The sequence below is a fragment of the Cynara cardunculus genome (genome assembly GCF_001531365.2).
Source record: "Cynara cardunculus var. scolymus isolate 2C chromosome LG 15, CcrdV1, whole genome shotgun sequence".
NCBI lineage: Eukaryota > Viridiplantae > Streptophyta > Magnoliopsida > Asterales > Asteraceae > Cynara > Cynara cardunculus.
In genome coordinates, this window is record NC_037542.1 from 9,606,760 (window position 1) to 9,622,930 (window position 16,171).

Here is a 16,171-nt window from a genome sequence, read left to right on the forward strand (position 1 = left end):
GGATGAAATCGGATAGGGATGAACGAGTTTAAGAATTTTTAAGAGTTTTAAGAGTTTTAAGAGTTTTTAAGAGTTTTAGCCAAATGCTTTATAATATAGTATAGAATAGATATAATTAAATGTAGATAACAAAAAACTGAAGTAAAAGAAATTACATAAAAAACGAAAAAATTTAAATACTTAATCTGATACTAATATCTACATTTTTTTCAAATTTATACTTTATTCGAATATAAAAAATTATCGTTTTTTTAAAACCATATTATAACATTGACATAGACAAAAAAAATTAAACATTAAAATTTAAATGTATCTTACTGCATTATGTGAGTACCCTGTTAGCTCCCCTTAAACAAACCAAGCCTCCCCCTTAAAATCATTAAGTTTGAGCCAAAAAAACGAGCTAAACAATCTCGACTCTCTAGCCTATAAACGAACTTTTGAATTTTAAGGGTAATGCATACTCCATATTTGTTATAAAAAGCACGGAACTCGAAACTCGAGTGTGATATTATTCTTTGACCGAACTCGGCAACTTACTACTCGAGCTCTTTTCTTCTCGGTCCGTTTTATAACAACAAAATCACTAAATCGATAGGTGAAGAAAACCCGGCTCAGCCGGCTTGGCTTGGCTTGGCTTGGCTTGGTCAGGACCGCGCGAACTGGCACATAAAGACGCATGGCCCATTAGGCCATTATACAGCCTATTTATATGACCCTAATTTTACGCGGGAAAACGGTCTAGCGAAAGAGGGAGAAATGGCGACGGAGGAAGACACCGGCGGCGAAGCCTACCAAGTGGAGGAGGAATTCAGTGTTTGGAAGAAGAACACTCCGTTCTTGTACGACCTAGTTGTTTCTCACGCCCTCGAGTGGCCATCTCTCACCGTTCAGTGGCTTCCGTCATCGCCGTCACTGCATCCCGACGGTTCCTTCGCCGCTCACAAGTTGATCCTTGGGACACACACCTCCGACGATTGTCCTAACTTTCTTCTTGTTGCAGAAGCTCACTTGCTGGTCAACACTTCGTCACCACTTGAAACCAATTTGGAAATCCCCAAAATCCCTAAGGTCAGCCGATCAATTGATTTTTGTTTATTTCATTTACGCATTTCATCACATGAATGACTAGCAACAATCATACATTTAACTATATCAATTTGTGCACAAAATATGTCTATCAATGTGGTATCCATATGTGTATAAGTATAAATGAAAAAAGTTTATGGATTTTACCTGCGTATACATAACTGTAATCCAGAAGTATCTTGACAAAATTAGTGAGTAGGAATGTTTGGAGAATTAGGAATTGCTGTAATTTTAATGTGTGCGAACTGTTCAGTTCAACGAAATTACTGGACTGATTTGTATGTGTAAGTGTGCTTTTCGTGGGCTAGCTTTCTTTTGGGGCATTTTTTTGCTAGGTAGGGTTCTTCATGAGAAACAACCGCTCTACTCCCCAGGGTAGGGTCAGGTTTGCATACATCTTACCCCTCCCAGACCCCACCTTCGTGTGGGATATACTAGGCTCATTTTCTTTATCAAATTGGGAGGGGTCAAAAGATCGGGCTCATGGAGAGAGAATCAGCAAAAGTACTATCACGCAGAGGAGCCTGACAGCCGAATCAATTGCCAAGATCTGCCAATTATAAGTAAAGCCAGTGCTTGAAATTTGATGATTATCTGATATGTTATTTGATGTACTTGTAGGTTGAGATTACTCAGAAGATACATGTTGACGGAGAGGTCAACCGGGCACGGTGTATGCCACAGATTCCGTCAATTATTGCAGCAAAGACTAGTTCTTCTGAACTTTATGTATTTAACTCGACAAACCAACCTTTAGATCATGAAGGAGGTACTTGTGAACCTGACGTTAGATTGAGGGGTCATGACAAAGAAGGGTATGGGCTGTCATGGAGTCCTTTTAGAGAGGGGTACCTCTTGAGTGGTTCCAATGATTGCAAAATTTGCTTGTGGGATGTCTCCACAATGCCTGACAATAAAGTTCTTGATGCAAAATATGTTTATGAGGTATACTGGTATTTTGTGCTCCTCCTATTTGATATCAATGGATTTATGTTTGAGTAATAAGCAATCTAATTGCTAACAAGTAATATCAAATGTTGGTGCAGGATCATGGGAGTGTGGTTGAAGATGTATCATGGCATTTGAAGAATGATAGTCTATTTGGATCTGTTGGGGATGACTGCAAGCTAATCATTTGGGACCTGCGCACAAATAAACATGAACAATCTGCTGTAGTTCATGAGAAAGAGGTGAAGCAATTTCTAGGAAACTTTCATATGTACATTTTATTTATATGCTTTATATAACCTGTTCATTGTCTTTGGAGTGCAATATTGTGTTCATACATTTCTAGTACATGTCTATGATTATCGGCTGACTGGGTAGCTAGATCTTCTGAGTCCTAGGTTAGACTAGGGGTGTGTAGTTGTTGCTACCTTAGTTATCTTTCTTGTACTTGCTTCTGTTTGTTGTTTGTCTCTCTGGTTTAATTGTTGTTGCTTACTTCTAAATCATTTATTTTTTAGCACCGCCTTTCGTATTTTCAAGTTCTTATGTTCTTTCTGTTATGAACCAAGCTCTCAGTTGGTTAACAACAGGGTCAAAGGAAATAAGTAATGGGTTGTATGATTAAATGGAAAAATAAACCCGGGAACATCTAGTATTCGAGAGGCTAGTCTCTCCTAAACACACTGATAATTTTCTGCCTACTCTACTCCCCCACTGTAAACCCCATCTATAATACCAATTTATTTAGAATACCAATTATCCCTTCTATCCCCCTTCTAGAATATCTAGCATAATATTGGGCTTGGGCCTGTAGATCAATGCATGACACTTTATCTGCAAACTTTTTGAGCAATTTGATGTACCCTAGCTTAATTCGTAACAGAAATCGTTCTCCTTGCTCCAATACGTAAACGATAACACACAGTAATCGTAATACRGTAGCTAGAAAATATCAATTGTAACATGCATGCTTGAAATCGTCGGCCAATCTATTGATGAATGAAATCAATGCAACCCCAGACTTTCGAGAGGTCTGGGTTCTCTCCCAGAGCTGTCGCTCTAAACTGATTAAACTGAAATCAAAACAGAATACCCATTCTACCGAACAGCCCACTATTTAAACCAAAAACAATTACCAAACTACCCTCCCTTATTCAAAACTAAGAAACATCGACTCAACTACTTAAACCTGATTTCTCCTTCTATACGTAAACCTCAAAGGAGGTTTATCAATACTTCCCCCCAAAAATTTCACCTTGTCCTCAAGGTGACAAGTCGGAAACTGTTGCAGAAGCGGTTCCAAATTCTCCCAAGAAGCTTCAAATTCAGACATACCTTCCCATTTTACTAACACTTCGAATTGACCCACATCACCATTTGGTAATGGTCTCATATCCAAAATGTCTTCGGGAATGGCCTGTAGCACCAGATCTTCAGAAATTTGAGTCGGGAAATCGCAAGTCGAAATACAATTGCCCACAGCCTTCCTTAATTGCGAGACATGGAAAACCGGATGGATCTTTGCTGAACTCGGTAATTCCAATCGATATGCTACACTCCCAATCTGCTCCAGCACTTTGTAAGGACCGTAAAATCGAGCTAAAAGCTTAGGACTATTTCCCAGAACCAACGATTTCYGCCTGTAAGGTCGTAATTTCAAGAAAACCCAATCTCCTACCAAAAATACCACCTCTTTCCTTCTCAAATCAGCATACTGTTTCATACGAAATTGCGCCTTAAGCAAATGCAATTTCACTTCTTCAAGCACCTCCTCCCTATCCTTCAGCTCTTGATCTACCGATTGTAACTTCGATGAAGTTGATTTGTAACGGAGCAACGGAGGTGGGTCTCTACCATATAATACTTTAAAAGGAGACTCTTTAAGAGCCGTATGATAGGCTGTATTATATGAAAGTTCAGCCCATGGAAGCCATTTGCACCATTGTTTAGGTGTAGAGGACACCCAACACCTCAAGTATTGTTCCAAGCAACGGTTTACTACTTCGGTCTGTCCGTCGGATTGTGGGTGGTACGCTGAACTGAGCTTTAATTTTGTTCCTTGTAAACGGAACAACTCCTTCCAAAAATGGCTAAGAAACACCTTATCCCGATCAGAGACCACTGATTGAGGTATCCCGTGTAACTTCAAGATCTCCTTAACGAATGCTTCGGCTACTGTTTGGGCATTGAAAGGATGTTTTAACCCAACAAAATGGGCATACTTGCTAAGTCTGTCCACAACAACCATAATCGAGCTCATACCACTTGACCGGGGAAGGCCTTCAATGAAATCCATAGAGATTTCGTCCCATACTTTCTCTGGTAAGGACAAAGGTTGTAACAGACCCGCTGGACTACCAGTCAGACTTTTATTCCTCTGACATACCTCACATTTCTTAACCATTTCAATAATGTCTTTCTTCATTCCCATCCAAAAAACTTCCGCTGATATACGTTGATACGTCCGATCTTCTCCCGTATGACCACCAATAGGAGAACCATGAAATTCGTCAAAGATTAACGGAATCATTTTGGAACAACGCGGAATAACCAAACGACCTTTATATAGTAAGAGTTCCTGTTGAATCTCGAACCCTTTATGCACAGCCTTTCCAGTCACTAACTCGTTCTTGATGTGGTTCAAGAAACTATCACCCGCAATCTCGTTTTTAAGGTCGTCCCAATTTCTCCATTGAAAATTCGCCATATTAGCCAACTCTACGGAATCGAGCTTACGAGAAAGTGCGTCAGCAGCTTGATTGGAACTACCCGGTTTATAGATAATTGAGAAGTCATAACCCAGTAACTTGCTGACCCATTTCTGGTATTCGGGTTCCACAACTCGTTGCTCTAACAAAAAACGAAGACTTTGCTGATCGGTGCGCACCAAAAACTTTTTTCCCAACAAATACGGTCTCCATTTTTTTATCGCCAACACAATAGCCATCAATTCTTTTTCATAAACTGACTTTTGCTTTGCTCTTAGTCCCAAAGCTTGACTAAAATACGCGATCGGTTGTTCATCTTGCATAAGGACTGCTCCCAAACCATACCCCGAAGCATCTGTCTCCACCACAAWATCTTTGGAAAAATCCGRAAGACGTAACACCGGAGTTGAAGATAGCATTTTCTTCAATTCATCAAAYGCCATCTGAGCTTCCTTCGTCCACTGAAACTGGTTCTTTTTAAGGAGGTCGGTGAGTGGTTTGGCTAGAATACCATAACCYTTTATAAACTTTCTATAATACCCGGACAGCCCCAAAAATCCTCTCAGTTCCGTTACCGATTTCGGTTCCACCCAATCTAAAACTGCAGCAATTTTTGATGGGTCAACTTCTACTCCTTTTGCTGAAATTATATGACCCAAATAACCCAAACGATCTCGACCGAACTCGCATTTCTTTTTATTTGCAAACAGCTGATGTTGATAAAGGACCTCCAACACCTTTCGTAAATGCTCCTGATGTTCTTTCATGGTCTTACTGTAAACCAAAATATCATCAAAAAATACCAACACGAACTTCCGTAAATACTTCTTGAAGACCTCATTCATTAACCCTTGGAATGTCGCTGGCGCATTCACCAATCCAAAGGGCATTACCAAAAACTCGTAATGTCCTTGATGGGTTCGGAAAGCTGTCTTATACACGTCATCCTCTTTCATCCGAATTTGATGGTAACCCGATTTTAAATCGAGTTTAGAAAACATGACTGCTCCATACAATTCGTCCAAAAGCTCTTCAATCACCGGAATCGGAAACTTGTCAATAATTGTTACTTTATTCAAAGCTCGATAATCGATACAAAATCGCCAACTCCCGTCTTTTTTTTTAACCAATAATACCGGACTGGAAAAAGGACTCATACTTGGTTGAATGACCCCTGCCTCGAGCATCTCTTTCACCAATTTCTCGATCTCGTCTTTTTGGTAATGCGGATAACGGTATGGCCGAACATTGATCGTATCTGTACCTTCCTTTAAAACGATACTATGCTCTCTACCTCTTTCGGGTGGCAAACCTTGTGGCATGTTAAACACTGAATCGAATTCTTTTAGTAAAGGATCCAACAACACGTTAGATTCTGTAATTTCTCCTGACATAACCGAACATGCGCCCAATTCCACCAAAACACCTTGCCCCTCATGATTGATTACCTTTCCCATTGCCTTTAACGAAATCATCGAACGTCCCAACGAAGGATCACCCCGTAACATGACTGATTTGCCCCCGCAAGTAAATTTCATTACCTGTAACTTCCAATTGATATACGTCGCTCCTAGTGTTTCCAACCATTGCATTCCGAGAATCACATCACTGTTACCCAAACCCAATGGAAGAAAATCTTCCCGGATTTCAATATTGGGTAAAAACAGCGTAATACCCCTGCAAATTCCTTCCCCTTTCTCCGTATTTCCCGACCCTAGTGTAATAGTATATTCACCAGTCATTTCCACTTTTAAATTTTGCCGTTTAACCAAATCATATGATATAAAATTGTGTGTTGCACCGCTATCGATTAACACCACAACTTTTTGTTCGCCTATTTTTCCTTCCAATTTCATAGTTTTAGGATTTGTTAAACCGACAATGGAATTTAAATGTACCTCAACCTTATCACTAACTTCAGCTGCATTAAAACTTCTTTCTTCCACTTCTGGTTCCGCATCATCAGTTAAATCTTCTTGAACCAGTAAAACATTCATCTCTTTCCTTTTACACCTATGGCCGGGAGCGTATTTTTCATCACAGCGGTAACATAGACCCAAAGCTCTTCGTTGTTGCACCTCTTGATCAGACAGCCGGCGGAAACTGGATCCCGTTTTGCTGGTGGAACTTGGCGAGTTGACAGATCCTCCGGTACTATTCGAAGACTGATAAGACGAACTGTTTTTCCATTCGGGACTTGAATGGAAATATGAATTAGTCTTCTTGCTATAACCCGAAATCCTTTCCCTTGCTAACACTTTGTTTTTCAAATCGATTTTCAATGCTATCTCCATTGCTTCGCTAAGTGTCAACGGATTCATCAATCTCAATTCTACTTTAATCGCTTCTTCCAATCCGTTAATGAATTGGCTCAAGAAAATCTGCTCCGGTATTCCGTCTAACGGTGCTGCAAACTCGACAAATCTTCTCCTATATTCTTCAAGTGATCCTTCTTGTCTCACGGATAAAAATTGTTCGCATAAGGAACCCGCTGCCAAGGAACGAAACTGTCTTAACAGCAGCTGCTTTAAATCCTCCCATCTGGTAATCGGATGTCGTTTGTGCTCCCATTGAAACCATTTTAAAGCATCACCTTCAAACGAAATGAACGACACATCAATTCTTTCTTGTTGACTTAACTGGTTCAGCGTAAAATAACGTTCCGCTCGTAAAATCCATCCATCTGGATCTTTACCATCGAACACTGGAATCTCCAATTTACGTCCCTTCACAGCTAAGAACCGGTTTTGACAGCTTCGATTATTGTCTCTTTGATCAAATCGGGTGGTATCTTCATCAGACGTATTAGTTACGTTCGTTCTCGTCACGAAATCGTTCCTCAACTCTTCGATTTGCTGTACGATTCTCTCCAGACTTCTTTCAATTGACCCCACGCTGCTCTCCAGGTCCTCGATTCGATTGTTTGCACTTCGCGTCGTAACATTCGCCATTGTTGATCGTCACGAGCTCTGATACCAATTTGATGTACCCTAGCTTAATTCGTAACAGAAATCGTCCTCCTTGCTCCAATACGTAAACGATAACACACAGTAATCGTAATACAGTAGCTAGAAAATATCAATTGTAACATGCATGCTTGAAATCGTCGGCCAATCTATTGATGAATGAAATCGATGCAACCCCAGACTTTCGAGAGGTCTGGGTTCTCTCCCAGAGCTGTCGCTCTAAACTGATTAAACTGAAATCAAAACAGAATAATTGTTTTTTTATTTATTACCCTTTCTTTTCACACTTTGCACAAACCAGGGGTCTTCACAGGAACAACTACTCTAGTCTTTGAGGTAGAGACCAGGTATATGTACATCCCACCCCCGCATCCCATCTCCAGGTGAGACTTACCGGATTTGTTTTGTTTATCTTTGGTATATGACTGAGCAGCAATATGCTGAAGTTTATCAAATGATTCTGACATTGATTTAGAGACATGACAAGACAATTTAAGGTTTCAAAGTTTATACAAAGGCTGTGAAGAAATTTTGGTAGCTGAGTTGTTAACTGTGTTTTTTTCTTCTCCTGTTCCAGGTGAATTACTTATCTTTCAATCCATATAATGAGTGGGTTCTGGCTACAGCATCTTCAGATACCACTGTTGGTTTGTTCGACATGCGGAAGTTGACATCACCATTGCATGTTTTAAGTAGTCATTCGTAAGTCTTTTGTCCTCGGCTTTTATTTAGTTGTTTCTTTGCACTTCTGAGATTTGATATTACAATTAGTTTATTAAAGATGCATGAATAAGATGGTGTAATTGTGCAGGGAGGAGGTATTCCAAGTGGAGTGGGATCCAAACCACGAAACCGTGCTTGCGTCTTCAGGTGGTGACAGAAGGTTGATGGTTTGGGATCTAAACAGGTACCTTCTACTAAACTTTAGATCTTCCAAATTCATTCATGCGTTTTAGTTTGCAAGTGTTTAGTTTCCCTGAAGCCCTGGTTCTGCGTTTTACCATCATTTCATTGGATATCATATCACCATACGCCTTAAAAAGTGTCATAGGACAGTGACTAGGAACTATGGTGCATCTACATGACTTAGGGTGCGGTCTTCAGGTTGTAAGAGGGAGTGTATCGATGCAGCTTTTGCAACTCGATTACGATAAATACATATGTCACGTTGGTCTTATGTTAAAAACTTGCAGGGTGAAAATTCACCAAAAAGGGAAAATTAAGAGTCAAGGTTAAAGTTCTGAAGTATAATTTGCTACCACCCCTCCACCCCCTCAGAAAAACCTAAACTTTAGACCAACATGGGTACACCATGTTAAAACAGAAACAAAAACAAAAACAAAAATCAAGTATGTCCTTATTTCATATATTTAATGCATTAAGGATCACATTTGTTATGTCACTGTTAGAAGAACATATGATATTGATTTGAGTCTACAAGATTTCGTGCTTTGTGATTTTAAAAGGAGGCATATATGAGTTATGAAAGATAATATATCTTTTTTTTATCTACCTGGTTTTAGATTTATTAAACATGTACCTATAAGGGGAAATAGATCAAACTAGCCATTTTAGAGGACCATTTTCACTTTTTATTCAACTCTTTTTGTTTGAATCAAAATAGCTTAGGCTTCAGTAAGAGCCTATTTCGCAACTTGGAAGATGTACTTTTTATGAATAAAATATGATTCAAATAGACCATTTCGCAAGCCAACACTCCAATTTCACAAGCCTACCCCGTTTAAATTATATTTAATTTAGAATAAGTAGATTTCACAAGATGCAAGATGGGCCTAACTTTTGAAAGAAAAATGTAGGCTAAAAATTGATAATGTTACCAAAATAGCTGTTTCCGATAACAAACACCAACTTTTGCACCAACCTCTTTGCATTGTGGAGAGTAATGCTATCCGATCTGTATGCTTGACTGGGGCGACAATTGGTTGCATGAGGTTATTAATGGTAGTATGGTATTGTCTAAGACGTGGTCCGTGTTGCCAGGGTCGGAGATGAACAACTGGAAGGAGAAGCAGAGGACGGGCCTCCAGAGCTGCTATTCTCTCATGGTGGTCACAAGGCCAAGATATCCGACTTCTCATGGAACAAGAACGAACCCTGGCTCATATCTAGTGTTGCCGAGGACAATGCTCTCCAGGTCTGGAAAATGGCCGAAAGCATTTATCGCGAAGAAGATGACGACATTTGAAAACTCATCTTTTTACTCTTGGTTTATGTGTTGCTTCAAAATCATAGACTTCACTTCTTTTTGGTAACATAAATCATCATTGTTGTGTCAAACCTAACCTGCCCTGTGATGTTTGTCCTTCGCTTACGATGGTCAAAAGGTCCACAGACAAACCGACTGGATCTTCAAATTTGGTAAGATGTACGCAACCTTCCCTCTACCCCAAGGGGTAAAGAGGTTGATTCTGTAAAGGCCCTCGAAAAATAGAAGTTCCATGGGTGGATCTTCGAATTTGGTCAAATACCAGCACCGTTAGAATGAGAAGTTTAGTAATTTACCTATCTTGTCTTATCTTTCTGATATTGTTCCACCTACTTTAGTGAGACAAAAAATTGTATTTTTGTACAGACTAAGGGGTGGTTTGGTTAAGACGAATCCAACAATAATTAATGGGATTGAAAATATTAGAAAATGTTTGGTTTTATATAATATAATAGGTCCGTTCCCCAACAAACCTAACCTAGGTTGAGGGGATGAAAATTTATGTTCATTCACACTATCATTCCTCTCTCAGAACCAAACAGCCACGAAATGTCGTGTCCAACATGAGGTGATGATCGATTCAGCCCAAGTTTAGTACTAGATTATGAAAAAGGAGCTTTATAAAAATACAAAAACTCAACTGAAATAGCAAGAAACAACATGCAAAACATGGAGCACATAACCATGGTGATCCAGCAGCAGATCGTTTTATAACAAAATTGCACACCAAGGATCGTATCAGATCCGACGCAATTCATCTAGATGTTGCTGCACGAGCGCCTGGGAAAACCGGTCAGAAATTAGACACATGGTAAACATCGAGCAAGTATTGTTACAAAATATGCAAAAATTCATCGTCTTTGACTTTGAGACCGGTTACCAAACGCTTACCAGCGAAATTCACCACCCTCACTTACCTTATCGGATAACATTCTTGGCCATCAAAATGGATTGTTGGTAAGAGTCTGTCACCTGATAAGTCATAACCGGGTAAAATTGTCGATCCTTGCTATGCCTCTTGTTGGGTAAGATTGTCATGTTCACTCGATAAGGTAAATGACAACTGGTAAGCTTTTGGAAAATGAACCATTTCATTTTACTACTGATGACGTAGATCAAGTTATGATATTATTGCAATTATTAATTACGTGAAAAAATATCACATAAAAATCAACTGATGTCACGTAAGCTTGCTAAGATCGGCTTCAATCAACAAAAAACGAATCAAATATAAACCAAATCATCAATGCTGGAGAGCTTATAATTATTGTTTACCTTTTCTTTTTAGTTCCGGCTGAAGGATTGACACCTCGGAGACCATTGTTAGCTCCACATCCCGGAAGCTCATCGGGCATCGAACCTTGGTTCCCGAAGCACGGCAGATCCTCAAAGTCACAGTCATTGAGATCAAGATCATGGTGCACCGACGCACCTCGCTGCATATTACAGGGATTCAACACGAACCCACCACCCAAATTCGGATTCACAAGGCTTGGATTAGTCGGATGTTGCTTCTGATAAGGAAACGATCCAATTTCTCCATCGATTCTCCCTCTAATGTCCACAAGCAAACACTTAAGTCTCCCTACTTCTGCTTCTAACCCCACTTGGCTTTGAATTCTCTTCATTAGTTGTTGATTCAATGCTCTCAATCGAACCACTTCGTCTTCCAACGAAGCGGCACGTGCTTTCTTCTTTTCACGGTATTTTCTCACAGCTTCCCGGTTCCCCGAAGGACGTTTCTTGCCTTTTTTCTCTGAGGACTCCGCGGTATCGTCGGTGGGGGTCTTGTCGTCATCGCTCATAGCCGGGAGAATCTTGGTGTGCACGTGGTAACATGTGTGGGTGTGCGAGGAATCGGGCCCCGACGGATTGCACGTGTGGGTATGAGTACAAGCGTGTGTGTCGTTGAAGATTTCATCGAAGAAGCCGTTCATGGAACCGGTGCTTAGGATATCACCGACGGTCGTACCAAACATCTCGTGGTTAGAGAATTCAAGTTCCCCATCGTCCATTGCCACCCGAAAGCAAAGTGGCAAACTGATAAATCAAACTAAACGAAACTAACCCAGTAAATCGCACACAGAGGTAGCTATCTCGGGAGGGTAGGATGTATGCAGATCTTGGCTGCAAACACGTGGGTAATGCAATGCAAACACAGGCAGAATTTTTTCAACTTGTTTCCACTTTCCATCAACCAACTTCACCTTCTTTCTGAATCAGATTTCAAACCCTAAAATCACAGATATATGAAGATCTAGAAAAAAAAAATCAATTTGGGGGAGATGGTCCCAAAAGGCGAAAACTAATAATCTTTGAACCCTAGAATCACAGATAAATAAAATTAGATAAACAGAAAAAATACCAATTTGGGGCAAATCTAAACCCGTAATTGAGCTTCAAAGTTCAAACCCTAGAAGATAAAATAGAGCTAAATGGAGCTTAATTTGGGGAAAATTCACAACTAACAAGCAGAGCTCCGAACCTAGAAAAGACAGATTTATAAAGAACACCATCAACATAAGAAATAAACTAATTTGGGGCTTAATTCAGCTTTAAACACTAGGAAGACAGAAAATGAAAATCGAAAATCAACAGAGAAACCAATTTGGTGTAAATTGATCTCTAAACAAAAATAACCACAAACAAGGCAAGTAATCGTCGAGCAATGATCTAAACAAGCCCAAATTTCAACAAAACATCTCGAAGAACACAACTCTAGTTTTTTTTAAACAGAGTTCAATCGTAACCAATCATTAAACAGTAATAAACCAATCGAAAGAAGAAACTTACGATTACGGAAACCCTGCAACTAAGAAAATTTCCAATTGAAGGAGATGACAGTAATCTGGGGGGAAAGGGGATATAAAAGAAAATGATCGAAGAAGATGGACCACTAGTAATGGTATAGAGAATCCAGGAAAGGAGAGAAAGTCCTTTTTTGTAAAAGAGACGCAAAAGAAAGCCTACGGAGTTAATTTATATGTAGTTGAGGGGGTTATTTGTAAATTGGGGGGGAATTTTATGGTGGACAACATGATCTACTAAATCATTAAAATAATGCGCCTATGCAGTTTACGGCTCAAAAGATTCTCTCCGCTATTATATAATTATGAGCGAATTACACAAATAGTCCTTCAAAAATAGTAACAGACTATTTGACAATTAATGAATGGTTTGATGCAGAATGATTAAATAGTTAGAATGATTAAGAGACTCTCATAATATAATACAAAATAAATATAATTGTTTGATAATTATTTACAATAAAATTAGAATGCTGAATGATTAAGGGAGACCCATGATACAAAATCATTAATAGGATTTTAGAACCATTAAGAGGCAAAAAAAAATTGCCAAACAAAATTCACCTCTTAACTATTCAGAAGTTGTCTCTTAATAAAACTATTAAGAGATAAACAAACAACCCCTAAAACTCTATTTTTTTCTTGTTAGTGTTATAATTTCGTGACAAATGCACCGACGTCTAAATTTGCTTTCATCACTAGTCCTTAACTTAAACATTTGTTAAACTCTTCCATTAAGTGCCTCGTGTGAGGGCATTTTGGTCATATTATATCACAGGTCTTTTTTTTAGCTTAAATACAAGTTATAGAACTAAATGAAAACCAAAAAGCAAATCATACAACAAAAGGAAAGGGAAGTTGACAACAAACCCTCATCTATGCTACTAAAATCATGTGAGGTGTTATTTGATAATTGCTGAATGATTTGGTATAAAATGATTAAGAGGCTCTCATGATATAGTATAAAATGAAAGGGCTCTTAATGGTTAAGGGAGGCTCCAGATACAAAATCATCCAGAGGGTTTTAGAACCATTAAGACACATATTTTTTTTTACCAAACAAGATTCACCTCTTAATGATTTAGATATTACCTCTTAATGGAACTATTAAGAGGTAAACAAACAACCCCTTAATGGAATATCTTAACAGATGCATTGGGACTGGTGATGAAAGCAAATTAAAGGTTGTATGATTTGGTATAAAATTAGAACAGTAATGAAGAAATGCAGAGTTTCGGTATGTTTTCGGGGGCAATTTTTGTACTTCACTCTATAAATTGTTTATGCATAAATCACAAGTTATTTGAGCAACTATTCAAGAATAAATCTAAGAGTAGATTATGGATTCTATTTATATGGTATAAAGTTTGTTATGAAATTGGGTTTTAAGCTTTATTTATTACAAAATAATCTTACTGTTTGCATTTTGTTTTGGAATTGATTCAGTCATTAATAATTGTTTGCCACCTTCGTTAACCGTGAGGATGAATACGTCTTTTTTAATATTTTTATTCTTTTCTTAATATTCATCTTCTCCATGTTAACAATCAAAAGCTTCATCTGCTTAAAGATCAGACAGATGCTTTCTCGAGAAGAAAATCAAACAAATAAGTAAATTACTTGAAAACCCTGGTTCCCAAATCTTTGCAGTTAGTGGAGGGTGGTTGAAGTAGGAGACCAGTTTCAAGACAAAATGCAAAACCATAAGAGAATTTGTTTAATAAATGAAGCTGAGAGATTGAATTCGTAAAATAGAACCCCATACTACATGGGCCAAATCTGTAAGTTACTCTAAATCTAGTTTACCATCTTCTACATATATTAAAGCAAAAGTCAGATGATACATATAGAAAATTTGTTGGAGCAGTTATACGTTGTATACATCTTTAGCAATTGACTGATAGTAATAACAAACATAACAGAAGCAATCACTGACTTGGCTACTTGCCTTGCTGACTCTTTATTTGCACCCTTAACGCCTAGCAACCACCTACACTACCAATCAATCAATCGCGTGCAAGCTTACAGATACATGAAGATGTATCCTTGCATCGTTTACAGCTTCCATCATGGTGATGCAATGGGAGTTTTCGACATTTATGGGTATGCGTATATCTCATCTCAAACGCTACTTTTGAGTTGGACATACATAGTGTCTTTGATTTGATTTGGTTTTTCTTATTCCTGTTAAACTAGTTTTATAATACTTCAATACCATTAAAGATGTAGGGTGCTAATGGTTTTCTTAATTTGTTTCGGCCATAACTGCAAAGAAAACTGTATCTGATCAGTTCCAGATTTTAAGCATCAATTCAGTGTCACAACCCATAGAAGAAATCAAGGGATATAGTTTGAAAGATTTTCCAGATTGATACAACTCTATAACAAACTCGTGTGTCTTATGGGTGTTTGGTTGGTGTCGTATGCCTAGTTCCTGCAATGATCAGTTCTACAATGCTTGACAAAATAAATAGATTTTAAGACTGTTTGTTGATAAAATAATCCGATTTTGAAAAACAAACTACAAATTACTGTAATAAAATTTATTTTCAGGATAAATTTAAAATTTCCCTTCTAATCCTAATTTTAATCACTTTGTTGTAATAGAATATGATTTTAAGTTTTAAATAACAATAACTGTTTTGAGAACACCTATATAATATGACTAATGGACTAAAGGTTATGTTTGACAAACTAGTTGATAAGCTTAATTGGTAGATAATAAAGTAGTTGATGCCTGATGAACAAATCATGTATAACAAAAATTAGTGATATGGATGCAAAAATGACCAAAAAGGTAATTTCAAAAATTAGTCAATAAAAATATTTCCTAATATAATTAAAACAAGTCTCTAATAATATAAAATGTCCATTAATGCAAACAAGGTAGTAAAGAAAAAATAAATAATATAATATAATATGTTAACAAAAATAATTTAAAATTGATTATATATATATATATATAGAGAGAGAGAGAGAGAGAGAGAACGTTTCAAATACAACTCATTACACTTGTACAACCAATGCAACCCAATCAATTGAGATATTTGTGAAAATGATGAAAATTTATTTTTATGATTTGAATATTTATGAAAGATGAATATGGTTCATTAATTATGATCAATACTTTATATTAGAAAACAATCAATTTTTTTATGAAATCACATATTCATCAAATTAAATGAACAGTTGAGATTGAGTTGTATTGATTGTACAAATGTAAAGGGCTGCATAATAACTCACATCTCTCTCTCTCTCTCTCTCTCTATATATATATATATATATATATATGTGTGTGTGTGTGTGTGTGTTATAAATTTTAGATTTGTTAAACCAACATTTAGAAAAAATCTACATTAATTTATAATTTTAAACAACCATCACATACAATATGAATAAAAATAAAATTGGTTAAACTCACATATT

General features: G+C 37.7%; 2 protein-coding genes across 6 annotated transcripts; one reads left to right on the forward strand and one right to left on the reverse strand.

Annotated features, from left to right (window-relative positions):
- The first annotated feature begins 716 nt into the window (after nt 1–716).
- Nucleotides 717–10,009, forward strand: LOC112527842 (WD-40 repeat-containing protein MSI2-like). 2 transcript variants are annotated; one of them, XM_025138671.1, is made up of 7 exons: nt 727–928; nt 1,004–1,071; nt 1,711–2,034; nt 2,136–2,279; nt 8,289–8,413; nt 8,523–8,618; nt 9,713–10,009. In XM_025138671.1, the coding sequence occupies exons 1-7, from the start codon at nt 760–762 to the stop codon at nt 9,915–9,917; spliced, it is 1,131 nt and encodes a 376-aa protein (XP_024994439.1). In that variant the 5' UTR covers nt 727–759; the 3' UTR covers nt 9,918–10,009. The 2 variants fall into 2 exon arrangements, with proteins under 2 accessions (XP_024994438.1, XP_024994439.1); XM_025138670.1 differs by having other exon boundaries at nt 717–1,071.
- Nucleotides 10,010–10,540: 531 nt separating this feature from the next.
- LOC112528423 (basic leucine zipper 23-like) lies at nt 10,541–12,829 on the reverse strand. 4 transcript variants are annotated; one of them, XM_025139446.1, is made up of 3 exons: nt 12,732–12,829; nt 11,214–12,171; nt 10,541–10,718 (listed from the first exon to the last, which is right to left on the reverse strand). In XM_025139446.1, the coding sequence occupies exons 2-3, from the start codon at nt 11,951–11,953 to the stop codon at nt 10,697–10,699; spliced, it is 762 nt and encodes a 253-aa protein (XP_024995214.1). In that variant the 5' UTR covers nt 11,954–12,171; nt 12,732–12,829; the 3' UTR covers nt 10,541–10,696. The 4 variants fall into 4 exon arrangements, with proteins under 4 accessions (XP_024995214.1, XP_024995213.1, XP_024995216.1 ...); XM_025139445.1 differs by having other exon boundaries at nt 12,304–12,828; XM_025139448.1 differs by having other exon boundaries at nt 11,214–12,195; nt 12,732–12,826.
- Nucleotides 12,830–16,171: the final 3,342 nt, after the last annotated feature.

Excerpts from the sequence above, each read along its gene's own strand:
- LOC112527842 (XM_025138670.1), top strand. The coding sequence starts at position 760 with ATGGCGACGGAGGAAGACACCGGCGGCGAAGCCTACCAAGTGGAGGAG. Across the intron at positions 1,072-1,710 it reads AAATCCCCAAAATCCCTAAG|GTTGAGATTACTCAGAAGAT; the intron begins GTCAGCCGATCA and ends ATGTACTTGTAG. Across the intron at positions 2,035-2,135 it reads ATGCAAAATATGTTTATGAG|GATCATGGGAGTGTGGTTGA; the intron begins GTATACTGGTAT and ends ATGTTGGTGCAG.
- LOC112528423 (XM_025139446.1), bottom strand. The coding sequence starts at position 11,953 with ATGGACGATGGGGAACTTGAATTCTCTAACCACGAGATGTTTGGTACG. Across the intron at positions 10,719-11,213 it reads GCCGGAACTAAAAAGAAAAG|GCGCTCGTGCAGCAACATCT; the intron begins GTAAACAATAAT and ends CGGTTTTCCCAG.